Raw genomic sequence first — 13,935 nt, 5'->3', positions numbered from 1 at the left:
TTAAACATTTTGATAGAGAGCCCACAACACTTATGAGAATATCTTCATACTTGACTGGTTCCCCTATCTGCAATTTATTTTCCTGCATGTCTCCCCCTCAAGACTGAAGACTCCAGGTGGGCAGGGATCATGTCTACCAACTCTACTGTATTTTACCCTCCCAAGGGCTTAGAAAGGTGTTTCACACATATGAAAAACTCAATAAATACTATTAATTGATCAATTGACCATCTGCAGTTCAAATCCAAAGTTTGACTCCATTCACAGATGCCTTGAGGGGAAGTGTGATGGTTGCCCTCATGAGTGGGATGGCTGCCTATACAACTTACCTTGATCACCTACTTCAGTACATTATCATATCAGTTCAACATGCCCTTCTTTATGTCCAACTAAAATTATTTCCGTTTGAACAAAGCCCAGTAGGAGAAGAGTGGTCATTGATGATGATGATAATTATATTAGTCAGGCACTTACTATTTTCTAAACACTGCAGTAAATATTAGGGTAGACACAACTGGTTAACATTCTCTCCATAAAAAAATAGGTAATATTAAAGAAGTTTCTACGTCACCTCAGCTTTTGTAAACCACCCTGATTAGCTTAACTTTCCTTGTTAGGACTGAGTGCTTTAAAGATGATGGAAAGGAGTTTCTGTTTAATGGGGAGGTGGATGAGCAACCACTGGGGGTTCTTGAGGAGTGGTGAAACACGGCTTGAACATTTTGTTGAAAAATGGCCAGGTAGCAGAGTGAAGTATGACTGGAGTGGGGAGAGACAGGAGGCAGGGAAGTCAGCAAAAGAGGCTTTTGCGCTAGTCAAGAAGACCTAGGATAAATGCTTGGATCTGCATAGTAGCAGTTTGTATGGAGAGGAAATGGCAGATTTTAGTGGTGTTGTGAAGACAAAACCAACATGATTTGGTGAGAGATTGAATATGTGGGTTGAATGAGAGAGATGAATTGAAGATAATGCCAAAATTACAAGATTGTGAGACAGGAAGGATGGTGGTGCTGTTTACAGTAACGGAGGACAGGTGGGAAGATAAGGATGTGTTATGTATGTTTTAGGTTTGAGGTACCAGCGAGACATCCAAGTGGCGATGTCCTGAAGGCAGGAGGAAATGTGAGACTGCAGAGAAGGAGAGAAATCGGGTCTGGAGTTGTAGATTTGGGAATCATCTGCACAGAGATGGTAATTGAAGACATGGAAGCGAATGAGTTCCCCAAGAGAGTAGGTGTAGAGGGACTCCCACAGTCAGGAGGCGTGAGGCAGAGAAGGAGCCTGCGAAAGAGACTGAGAATGAATGGCCAGAGAGATAAGAGGAGAACCAGGAGAGGAGAGTGTCAGTGAAGACAAGGTTGGATAATATTTCCAGGAGAAGGTGGTGGTAGACAGTCGAAGGCAGCTGAGAGGTCGAAGAGGAGTGTAGGACGGAACAAAGGCCACTGGATTTGGCAAGAAGGAGATTACTTGAGAGCTTGTAGGGGCAAGTTTCTGTGGAGTGAAGGGGGTGGAAGCCAGACGGGAGAGGGTCAAGGAGAGAATTGGAGGAAAGGAACTGGAGACAGCGGGTGCAGGCAACTCAGTCAAGGAGTTTAGAGAGGATTAATAGGAGGGAGATGGGGCAATAACTGGAGAAAGTTGTGGGGTCAAAGGAGGGCTTTTTTAGAATGGAGAGACATCAGCATGTTCAAAATCAGTGGGGGAAAAAGCCACTGGAGAGTGAACAAGGAGAGAAGAAGGGAGGCGGGAAGCGTTTTGATAAGGTGCAAAGGGGATGGGGCAGGAGGCACAGCTGGAGGGGGTGGAAAGAAAGAAAGCATGAGATCTCAAGATATTGCTGGGAAAGATAGGGTAGGAGGAGTGAGGGATTAGAGAGGAGCAGGAGAGAGTTAAGGGAGATTATGCCTGATGGTTTCAACTTTTTCAATAAAGGACATTAGGGGCAAGAGATGGGGAGGTACAGGGGGTTTGAGGAGGGAGTTAAGCATCTGGAGAGGGCAATGGCCATGGGCTTCCATAAGGAGAGAAAAACTTTCGCAGGGCAGAATTAAGGCATGCAAGAACAAACTTGAGGTGGACGAGGTCAGCCTGCTTTCAGGATATCCACCAGCGACACTCTGCAGCTCATGCACAAGAGTGAAGGAAGAGATTGTGGAGATGATCCAGGGCTGTGGTTTAGTTATACAATATCACCAACAGGACAGGGGAGCAAGTGAGTTGCATTTAGTAGAGGGTGGTGGTGTCAATTTGGTTGTCAGGGGAAGGTACTTTGGGTGTGGAGACTAAATGTGGAGCCAGACCCAATTTGGACTTTTAAGTCTCATGTCTGAGGTGGTGACTTCTTGCTCCTCCTGCTTACCTGGAGTTTTTCTGGACTCTTCAAAAAGAGCATTTCAGAGCGTTTCAGGCCCTACTCTAAAAGGCCAATTCTCAGGGTTCCTCCTAAATCCCAACTTTCTACTCTGGTCACATCTTCATTTATGAAGGTATGTCAGTCAATTGAGGACAAGGGTGCATTAGCGACTGGGTTCAACCCTGTGATTTTGCAAAATTAAGTGAAATTCTAGGAATTTGGTATTGACTTCCTTACAAGTACATGTCAGACCAAAGAAACAATCAAAAATGCACTCCTTAAATAAGGTGTTTGTTGGGGGTTTTTTCTCCCCCACTAGAGAAGGTGAAAAAAGCCAGGTTATAAAATCACTGATTTCCTAGTACCCCTGAAATTGCAAATAAGCATGAAATGCACAAACACACTCCTTTAGAGAACTCATTTGTTCCCCCGGCATCAATTACTACCTCTATGCTGATGATTCCCAAATCTACCTCTCCAGCCTCTCTCCTCCTCGGCAATCTCACATTGTTTCCTGCCCTTCTGGACATCTCTAATTGAGTGTTCCACTGACTCCTCAGACTTTACATGACTAAAACAGAAAACCTCATCTTCTCTCCCAAACCCCATCCTCCCCCCGACTTTCCCATCACTGTGGACAGCACCACCGACCTGTCTCACAAACCCATAATCTTGGCACAGTCCTCAATTCATCTCTCTCATTCAACCCACATATTCAAACTGTCACCAAATCTAGCCAGTTCTACTTCCACAACATCTCTAAAATCCATCCTTGCCTTTCCATCCAAACCGCTACCACTTTGATCCAAGTATTTATTTTATGCCACCTTGACTACAGCACCAGCCTCCTCACTGACCTTGCTGGCTTCTGTCACTCTGCTGCCTGGATCATTTTACTAAAAAAAAAATTCAGTTCACATCTTCCCATTCCTCAGTAACCTCCAATGGTGGCCCACCCACCTCCGCATCAAACAGAAATTTCTTATCTACTTTAAAGCACTCAATTAGATCTCCCCCCACCTACCTTTCCTTGCTGATTCCTACTACAATCAAGTCCTCACACTTTACTCCTCTAATGACAACCCAGTCACTGTACCTTAGTCTCATCTATCTCACCATCAACCCCCTGCCCTCATCCTGTCTCTAGCCTGAAACTTCATATACAACTGACCACCACTCTCTTTACCTTCAAAACCTCACTAAAATCACATTTCTTTCAAAAGGCCTTCTCCAACTAAATCCTCATTCCCCCATCCTCTCTCCTTTCTGAGTTGTCACTGCATTTGTATCTGTACCTTTTAAGCACTTGATAGTCACCCCACAGCAATTATGTACATATCGAATTGATTTTAATGTCCCTCTTCCCCTCAAGACTGTACGTTCCTTGTGGGCAGGGATCACTTCTACAAAGCCTGTTGTGTTGTACTCTCCCAAACATTTAGTACAGTGCTCTGCACACAGTAAGAGTTAAATAAGTGACTACAACAAGACAGTTTTTAAGGTTCCTTTTCTGAGACATCTGTTCAGGTAGGAAGCAGGTATTACTCTGATTTTTACAGATGGGGAAATATGTATACTTGGGGTAGGGACTAGTGTCACTTTCAGAGGAATATAATTTGAAGTCACACTGCACATATAAAAAGCACATCATTTACAAAAATGATTGTAGGGAAGAGACGGTTAAATAAGTACAAGCATCAATCTTCACCAAAGTATCATTCGAATCCGATAATTTTATGGTATAGTATTTATTGATTCTACTCCAAGCTTCAGCATTTGCCTGTTGTGTGACCTTGGGTGACTTGTCTGTGCTTCAGTTTCCTCATCTGTGAAACTGGAGATTAAATACATGCTCTCCTTCCCTCCTATAATGTGAAGCCCATGTGAGACAGAGACTTTGTCTGACCTAGGTATTGTCCAACTATTCCATCACTTAGAACAGTGCTTGGCACACAGCACACAGTGAATGCTCAAATGACATTATTATTTTTATTATTATTATTACAGCATTTACAGCTGATGCTTCCACGGAGTCTACCCTGGGAAATTACAGTGATTACCCTTAGGCCAAACAACACATAGAGAGAAAAGTCGAAGACTCCTTCACATCAAATTTTCCTTCCTGGACCCAAATGCTTTTGTTACTGACCAAAAAAAAAAAAAAAAATGAAGCATGAATTGTTCAGTGTCCCCATGATTCCTGATTCTGTTTCTTCACTTAACGTACCATCCACCATAGCAATATATCATCCAACCATACAGTAATACAACAAAGTTTAAGAATTGGTTCTTTCCTTGGTTCTACTTTGAGAGCACTGAAGTGCACAAATGACTTACCTTCTCTTGATTAGTAAGGTAGTAGCGAAACTTCCAAACTAAGTCTTGTTCTTCATATGACAGTAGCTTGGTTGGGGGATAGCTCACTATGATCTATTAAATAAGAAAAAAATATACAGTGTAACATCTTTGTTAAGTTATTGAAAACAATATTACGATTTAAATGAGAAGCAGCGTGGGTTCTAATCCTGGCTCCTCCAATTGTCTGCTGTGTGACCTTGGTCAAGTCGCTTCATTTCTCTGTGCCTAAACTACCTCATCTGTAAAATGGAGATTAAGACTATGAGCCTCATGTGGGACAGGGACTGTGTCATTCACTCATTCATTCAATCATATTTACTGAGCGCTTACTGTGTACAGAGCACTGTATTAAGTGCTTGGGAAGTACAAGTAGGCAACATATAGACGGTCCCTACCCAACAACGGGCTAGAAGGGGGAGAGACAGACAACAAAACATGTAGACAGGTGTCAAAATCGTCAGAACAAATAGAATTAAAGCTAAATGTTCATCATTAACAAAATAAATAGAATAGTAAATACGTACAACCTGATAATCTTGTATCTACCCCAGGCCTTAGAACAGTGCATGGCACATAGTAAGCACTTAAATACCAACAGAGAAAAGAAAAAAAAAAAAAGAAAAACTCCACCAACTCAGGGAGTTCTCTACGAACTCACTGTAAGCAATGGTCTACCCTGAGCCAGTTACGAAGACTTTGGAAAAGAGAATCTGTGCAAACTAGTAGATTACAATGCCGGTGGTTTGGGCAGCAATATTGAATTCTCTTGTTTCTGTCCATCAGGTTTCTGCTGGGGGCACCAAGGATAACAAACACATAGGGAGGCAAGGATGAGACACATCATCAAGTGCACACAAGCTCTCCAGCCAGTGGCCACAGCAGAGTGCCACTACCGTACCCTAACACCACAACTTGGCAGGGTATTGTCAGATAAACTGCCTTGATGATCACTATGATTTTCACCATCCACAATAAGCCCATCATTTTCAGGTTTACTGCTGAAACTGTCCAGTGCACAAGACTCTAGATGGTTGTTTAGTCAGAACCCCACCACCATCACTGGAGGAATTATATTTCCTGTTTTCTTCCACTACCCCAACGTGGTGCAGTATGGTTCAATCAATCAATCAATCGTATTTATTGAGCGCTTACTGTGTGCAGAGCACTGTACTAAGTACTTGGGAAGTACAAGTTGGCAACATATAGAGACAGTCCCTACCCAACAGTGGGCTCACAGTCTAAGGTTCAACCATTCAATCATCAGGATCATACTCTGAGGGTGGTGAAGACCCTACAAGTTACACAAATGAAATAGGGCACTCAGATCTTCCTCCACAGATGCCAATTGACAGATTTATCCCAATAAAGGGCCTAACAGCAAAAATGTATAACTAAGGGATGGTACCTTCACACGGATTTTCCATACAAAGTATCCTAATTCTGCTATTAACCCGTGACAAATTTGTTTTTGAATCAAAGCACTTCCGTTTCTAAAAGTGCTTCCTGCTTTTCCTGCTTCTAGAGCAGCAATGCTGGTTGAAGTTTACAGAACGCCAAGAGAAATGAAAATATTCACTCACGTTAAGCTGATCTCGGGTGGCAGCATTCGGTTTGAGGTCGTGGTCCGAAGGGCCGCTTCTCAAACTCCGGGCAAGCTTGTGATGTTTGCTTTCCACCAAGTTCTCCTAAAATTGGTTTGGTAACGGCAGAGGTTAATTCCGGAGAAAACGATTTCAAAACTAATTTAAAAGCAGGAAATTCGATCAGAGAACAATTTTTACACCAAGTGGGCTTTTCTTGACATTTTCCACAGAACCTCATTTGTAATATTCCTGAGCATTAGGGGGATGCCTATGCCTATTCTACAGATAAAGCCACTGAGGTGGCTTTTAGACTGTGAGCCCACTGTTGGGTAGGGACTGTCTCTATGTGTTGCCAATTTGTACTTCCCAAGCGCTTAGTACAGTGCTCTGCACATAGTAAGCGCTCAATAAATACGATTGATTGATTGATTGATTGATTGGAGAGTTTCACGGGACTTAATCAACCAGTGGTATTCGCCGAGCATTTACTGTCTGCAAAGCACCCTGGCCACTCTTATTCTTAGGCCAGTGGGTTTTCCTGCCCCTCTCGGTATCAGACCTCATCCACAGGCGAACCAACGCAGGAGCAGAAGCTGCCGAACCCCCACGCCATCCGGGGCTCCCATCGGGCCCTGCCCGGGCTGGGCACGGGGAACTTTGAAAGCGACGGTGAGGCTTTTCCAGACTTGTAGAACGTTAGGACGGCTGTGGCTGTTATGACTGTTACAGCTGTTGGCCTCTGAAAGAGCGGACCCCGAAACTACTCCTGAAGCAAAGACGCTCTGGTGCTATTATTTAATTGATCATCCGTGTTATTTTTCTGCTTTGTTACACCTTTCCTCACGAGTGTCCCGCCAACCCTTCTCTAAATCCCCTTCTTCCTATCCTTAACCTCTCTCGCTCGGATGGCTTCTTCCACTTAGCCTTCAAATAGCCTCCCTTCTGAAAAGCAGCCTGGCTTAGTGGAAAGAGCATGGGATTAGGAGTCCCTATATGTTGCCAACTTGTACTTCCCAAGCGCTTACTACAGTGCTCTGCACACAGTAAGCGCTCGATAAATACGATTGATTGATTAGGAGTCAAATCTAAGTCAAGTCAGTTCTTGGTCCCCTTCTGTTCTCAACCTACACTCACTCCCTTGGTGACCTCATTCGCTCCCACGGCTTCAACTATCATCTCTATGCCGATGACACCCAGATCTACATCTCTGCCCCTGCTCTCTCCCCCTCCCTCCAGGCTCGCATCTCATCCTGCCTTCAGGACATCCCATCTGGATGTCTGCCCGCCACCTAAAACTCAACATGTCCAAGACTGAACTCCTTGTCTTCCCTCCCAAACCCTGCCCTCTCCCTGACTTTCCCATCACTGTTGACGGCACTACCATCCTTCCCGTCTCACAAGCCCGCAACCTTGGTGTCATCCTCGACTCCGCTCTCTCATTCACCCCTCACATCCAAGCCGGTCTCAGCTCCGCAACACTGTCAAGATCCTCCCTTTCCTCTCCATCCAAACCGCTACCCTGCTCCTTCAAGCTCTCATCCTGTCCTGCCTGGACTACTGCATCAGCCTTCTCTCTGATCTCCCATCCTCTTGTCTCTCCCCACTTCAATCCATACTTCATGCTGCTGCCCGGATTGTCTTTGTCCAGAAACGCTCTGGGCATGTCACTCCCCTCCTCAAAAATCTCCAGTGGCTACCAATCAATCTGCGCATCAGACAGAAACTCCTCACCCTGGGCTTCAAGGCTCTCCATCACCTCGCCCCCTCCCATCTCCCCTCCCTTCTCTCCTTCTCCAGCCCAGCCCACACCCTCCGCTCCTCCGCCGCAAGTCTCCTCACCGTACCTCGCTCTCGCCTGTCCCGCCATCGACCCCCAGCCCACGTCATCCCCCAGGCCTGGAATGCCCTCCCTCTGCCCATCCGCCAAGCTAGCTCTCTTCCTCCCTTCAAGGCCCTACTGAGAGCTCACCTCCTCCAGGAGGCCTTCCCAGACTGAGCCCCTTCCTTCCTCTCCCCCTCGTCCCCCTCTCCATCCCCCCCATCTTACCTCCTTCCCTTCCCCACAGCACCTGTATATATGTATATATGTTTGTACGTATTTATTACTCTATTTTTTTTATTTATTTTACTTGTACATATCTATTCTATTTATTTTATTTTGTTAGTATGTTTGCTTTTGTTCTCTGTCTCCCCCTTTTAGACTGTGAGCCCACTGTTGGGTAGGGACTGTCTCTATATGTTGCCAACTTGTACTTCCCAAGCGCTTAGTACAGTGCTCTGCACACAGTAAGCGCTCAATAAATATGATTAATTGATTGATTGATCTGTAAAATAGGGATTAAGACTGTGAGCCCCACTTGGGACATGAACTATATCCAACCTGACAACCTTGTATCTACCCCTGTGCTTACAGTGCCTGGCACATAGTAAGCGCTCAACAAATACCCAAAAAAAAAAAAAATAGGAAGCAAGGCATTTGCTTCTGTTGGTCTTCGCAAGGATTTAGGACACTGCATTGCATTCAGTAGGCACTCAACAAATAGCAGCACTACTGTTAGAGTTTTCAATGCTACTCTTGAAACCAATTTGGAAAAATCAGATTTCATGATCACTTCTTTTGAATTTAAGAACAAAATAGAAAGCAGCATGGCCTAGTGGAAAGGGCCCGGGAATTAAAGGACCGGGGTTCTAATTCCAACTCTGCTAATTGCTTACTGTGTGTCCTTGAGAAGTCATCCTACTTTTCTGTGCCTCAGTTTCCTCACCTTTAAAATGGAGCTTAAATACCCATTCTCCCTCTTACTTAGACTGTGAGCCCTATGCAGGACAGGGTCTGTGTCCAACCTAATTCACTTGTATTGACCCCAGAGCTTAGAACAGTGATTGACACACAGTAAGCACTTAAAATACCATAAAAATGCAAATCCATTCATATTTTCTTCAGTACCCGGGACTTACAGATCTAAACAGAAAAGGCAGGGGGAAAAGGAAGCATCTTGGCAGGAGAGGAACTGTAATTGATATGTGAATATGTAAATAACTCACCATAGACATCTGTGGATCTGGAACTTTAACAATCTCAGAGCTTGTTAAAATGGGAGATGACTCATCACCATCCTAAAATGACAATGTGAGCAAAAAAAAATCACATATTTAAGTTACGTAGTTGGTGATCAGTGGGCTACAAAGCATCATAAGTTACTTGTGGATCATGCAGAAAGGTTACCAGAAAGCAATTCTTGTCATTCACCATGGGACTAAAGGTTTAATATGATGAAGTGAAAAGGCTTAAGGTGATTACAGGCCTCTGTTTTGGGATGGGCGGGGGGAGTTACGGAAAGCAGATTCAAGAAACGGACAATCCACTGGCCAAAATAAAACAAATTTCTAAGATATGCGGGCACTTTTTCCTTGAAGTTTGGTTCAAGATCAAAAAAGAAGAGGGGAAAAAATGAGAAATGTGTGATCGGTGCAAGAAATCTGGGAAACCAGCCTTGAAGCATAATTAAAACACGACATTCACTTTCAGCATTTATTTGCAGAAGTCACTAAGGGAATATGGTTAAGTTAAAAAAGGATGTGACAACATAAGAGATGTACATTTAGAAGCAAAAGCTTTTGGGGGAGTAGCGGACTTCACACGGCTCCTAGTCGGCATGGCCGGAGACTCAAAACCACTTCTTCACCTATATTAAGTGATTGGGAAAGTACGGAAACAACAAAATTAGCGGACACTGTTCCCTTCCCACAATGAGCTTACAGTCTACAGGATCCCTGCGGTAGCCAAGACCTGCCCTTATTTACCCCGTAAGCCCCTCTGGAGAGCAGGCAGCATGACGTGAATTTCCAGGGGTAACGAGCTCCTCCTAGTTACTAGTTCCAGGAGAAACTAGGAGCAGATACCAGAGGGATCGTGCCTGTACCATCCCTCCCTTTGGAGAGAAAGAAAAGTCACTCTACATAACAGCAGGCGTTATTCACTAAAACTCAGTTAAATGTTAGTTGTAAAAATCACAATACGGCGTTCGCTCTTGAAATCGGACATTTCAATTAATTAGTGTAATTTAATGTGAACTCTGCCTACGCTATAACGTACACAAAACTATGACAATGGAATTACAATTGTGATGATCATTTAGGCAAGCGAATTAACAGTGATATGGCTTTCATTATGACAAATTACGGGTCTCACAACATCAAGCAGAAATTCGGCATCGGCATCTAAGCCCTCCGTCAGCTTTCTCCCCACCTCCTATCCTCCTTCCCTTCCCACTCCAACAGAGCCAAGACACTTTGCCCCTAACGTCAACCGACCTGCTGCCCCTTGTTCTGGCATCACCCGTTGTTGATCCCTCCCTTCCCGCCTGGAATATCCCCACTCCCTCTTAGTCCCACCTATAAACACGAAGGATTCCCCCCACCACCACAGGATCCTTATACTCAGTTGCTTCTCTTACCTGTAATGCATTTTAATGTCTGTCTCTCCCACTCAACTGCAGCTCCCTTACGACAGGGATCAGTACTGTACTATCCTGATTCCTTAGTAAGAGTAATAATGATGACGATGATGATGAGAAGCAGCGTGGCTCAGTGGAAAGAGCACAGGTCAAGGGTTCAAATCCCACCCCGCCAATTGTCAGCTGTGTGACTTTGGGCAAGTCACAACTTCTCTGGGCCTCAGGTACCTCCTCTGTAAAACGGGGATGAAGACACTGAGCCCCCCGTGGGACAACCTGATCACCTTGTAACCTCCCCAGCGCTTAGAACAGTGCTTTGCACATAGTAAGCACTTAATAAATCCATTATTATTATATTAACAACAATAATATTTGTTAAGTGATTACTATATGCCAAGCACTGTACTAAGCACTGGGGTAGATGCAAGATAATCAGGGCCCATAAAGGGTTCACAGAGGAAGTCTGTAGATGAGGGAACTGAGGCAAAGATAAGGTATTTGCCCAAGATCACACAGCAGGTAACTGGCAGGTATTATAGTGTTCTGCACAATGTAAGTGGTCAATAAGTAACACTGATTTATTGAATTAAGGAGGCAGGGGGGCTTGGAGAAGGTGGGTCACAGTGCTAGTGGGTACACTAGATTTTAAAAAGAATTTAAGAATGTGTGAAGGCTTCATCAATCAATCAATCGTATTTATTGACCGCTTACTACGTGCAGAGCACCATATTAAGTGCTTGGTACAATACAATAAAATTAGCAGACACATTACCATTTTAAAAGGGGCAAGATTACTAACATTATAGAAACCACCTTTTTAGTGATAGCACCAATGTGGCAGAATTGTTACACCTATTTAACACTGTTGCTTCTCTCCCGGAAACCCATTGCAAGTATAGAATACTGATGGCACTTATTAAGTGCTTACTATGTGCAAAGCACTGCTCTAAGCGCTGGGTATGAATTGTACCACAGCTCACACTCAATTCACAATTTGAGTTGCCACGTAGTTAAGGTGCAAAGTACCCTCATTAAATTTAAGGGACTTGAGCCTTCACTATTATCTCAACACTGCTGAGAGGTTCCTGAGAAGAAAATGCTGACATTATAGATCCCTTCACAATCATTAAGTCTGCCATGCCAAGTAAATTCTGTCCCTCTTCCTAATTATTCAGAGGAATTACTTTCACGTAAAACTACCTCTGACAAAGTGTTACTTGCCAATTTGGAACCTAATAAATCAAAAAGTTTTTAATCACTTGCATGATTATTGAATTTTGTAACCCTGAGATGCATTACATGAATGATTGACTTTTGTAATCTTGTTGTTGCTATACTATTTGATTTGTTTGTACATAAACAGCTGCTGCTGACAGCTGTCGGCTGATATTTTGAAACTAAATAATTCATCTCAGCAGGAATGCCAGTAATTTTTTATGCTTTTTTCCTTCCCCTCTGTTTTAAAGACACTATAAAAAAGTTTTGTGATACATACCTTCTCATAATAAACTATTCCGTATTCCTTATCATCACACTTGACACAGCGAAACTCAACCATCAAGTACATAAAGTTAGAACTTCGTTTCTCACTCTAAAAATAATAATAAAAACACAGGATGAAGTGAAGGAGGATAATTTCCAGGCTTTTAAACATTCTTTTAAAAAACTAGCTCTTTGATCCTGAAACAGGTGGATCAGATTATCAAGTGTTACCGCATTTATTCAGTTAATAAATTTTACCTGACTACTTATATTGGAAAAAAGAAAAAGAAAAGCAACAACAAAAATACTTTCTACCCCATATTCCAAACAGTACATCACAGGTGAACTTCACGGTCAGTGGGGTCTTCTTCAAACACGAAAGACGGCTACCTAAATAATATACAGTTATTTGTATACAGTTATTTATTAACTGTTTATTCTACAGGAACAGAAAAGGTCACCAAAAGGCTGAAAACTTAGATGATCACACTGATTGGACCTGAAAAGGCAAAGGAAGCAATCTAAACATCACCAAAAATGACCGACGGAAACTAAATTGTGAAATGTTCTCCCCAGAACTTTTTGGATGGCTGTGGAAGCCTCACTCAATACTTGTGAGTGAAAAATCATTCAAAAACATGGAATGTTTAAACCTGGAATTTTGATGAGGATGATATTCAACTTGAGTATGTGATTACCATAACTTGGCTCTTAAACGGAGTCAACTAAACCAGGAAATACATATGAAATAGGATCAGTCAATGGTATTTTCTGAATGCTTACTATGTGTAGAGAACTGTGCTAAGTGCTTGGGAGAGCACAATACAATAGAATTAGCAGATATGCTCCCTGCCCATAATGCGCTTACAGTCTAGAGGGGGAGACACGCATTATGAATAAGTAATTTATACAATATAATCTAAAGATACAGACCTAAGTGCTGTGGGGCAGCGGGAGGGGTGAATGTCAAATATTCAGGAGCTTATACTAATAATCCAGCCGTGAACATTTGGGTCTAAGGCCATCATCATCATCATCATCATCATCATCATCAATCGTATTTATTGAGCGCTTACTATGTGCACAGCACTGTACTAAGCGCTTGGGAAGTACAACTTGGCAACATATAGAGACAGTCCCTACCCAACAGTGGGCTCACAGTCTAACAGGGGGAGACAGAGAACAAAACCAAACATACTAACAAAATAAAATAAATAGAATAGATATGTACAAATAAAATAAATAAATAGAGTAATAAATATGTACAAACATATATACATATATACAGGTGCTGTGGGGAAGGGAAGGAGGTAAGATGGGGGGGATGGAGAGGGGGACGAGGGGGAGAGCAGGCCAACCTGCTCCTAAAAGTCTAATGCCCCTCTGATGTGCCCGAGGGCTCAGCGTTGTCCCAACAATCCCAGACCACTCCAAAATCCAGTATGTGCACACAGTAGGCACTCAAATGTAAGCTCCCTCTAGACTGTAAACCTGCTGTGGACAGGGACTGCATCTCTTATACTGCTGTGTTGCTGTGTTCACCCAAGCACTTTGTACAGTGCCCTTCACACAGTAAGCACTCCATAAATACCACTGACTGATGTCGGTATAGGCGCCATTTCCAGCCCTGCTGCCTCAAAGCCTTCCCCTTCCGCCCAAAGAAATGGAGGAAGAGACGGGAAATCAGAAAGATGTCCCA

At 43.4% G+C, this 13,935-nt stretch overlaps 1 protein-coding gene across 1 annotated transcript in view; it reads right to left on the bottom strand.

Annotated features, from left to right (window-relative positions):
• Positions 1 to 13,935, bottom strand: part of PIK3C3 (phosphatidylinositol 3-kinase catalytic subunit type 3) — a 147,364-nt gene that overhangs the window by 96,678 nt on the left and 36,751 nt on the right. Inside the window, exons 6-9 of the mRNA XM_038743980.1 lie at positions 12,250 to 12,345; positions 9,343 to 9,414; positions 6,295 to 6,399; positions 4,694 to 4,786 (exon numbers count right to left, since the gene is read on the bottom strand). Coding sequence (XP_038599908.1) covers positions 4,694 to 4,786; positions 6,295 to 6,399; positions 9,343 to 9,414; positions 12,250 to 12,345 — 366 coding nt within the window. The remainder of the gene's footprint in view (positions 1 to 4,693; positions 4,787 to 6,294; positions 6,400 to 9,342; positions 9,415 to 12,249; positions 12,346 to 13,935) is intronic.

This window comes from Tachyglossus aculeatus, chromosome 3, assembly GCF_015852505.1.
Source record: "Tachyglossus aculeatus isolate mTacAcu1 chromosome 3, mTacAcu1.pri, whole genome shotgun sequence".
NCBI lineage: Eukaryota > Metazoa > Chordata > Mammalia > Monotremata > Tachyglossidae > Tachyglossus > Tachyglossus aculeatus.
This window is presented reverse-complemented; position numbering and strand designations above follow the sequence as displayed.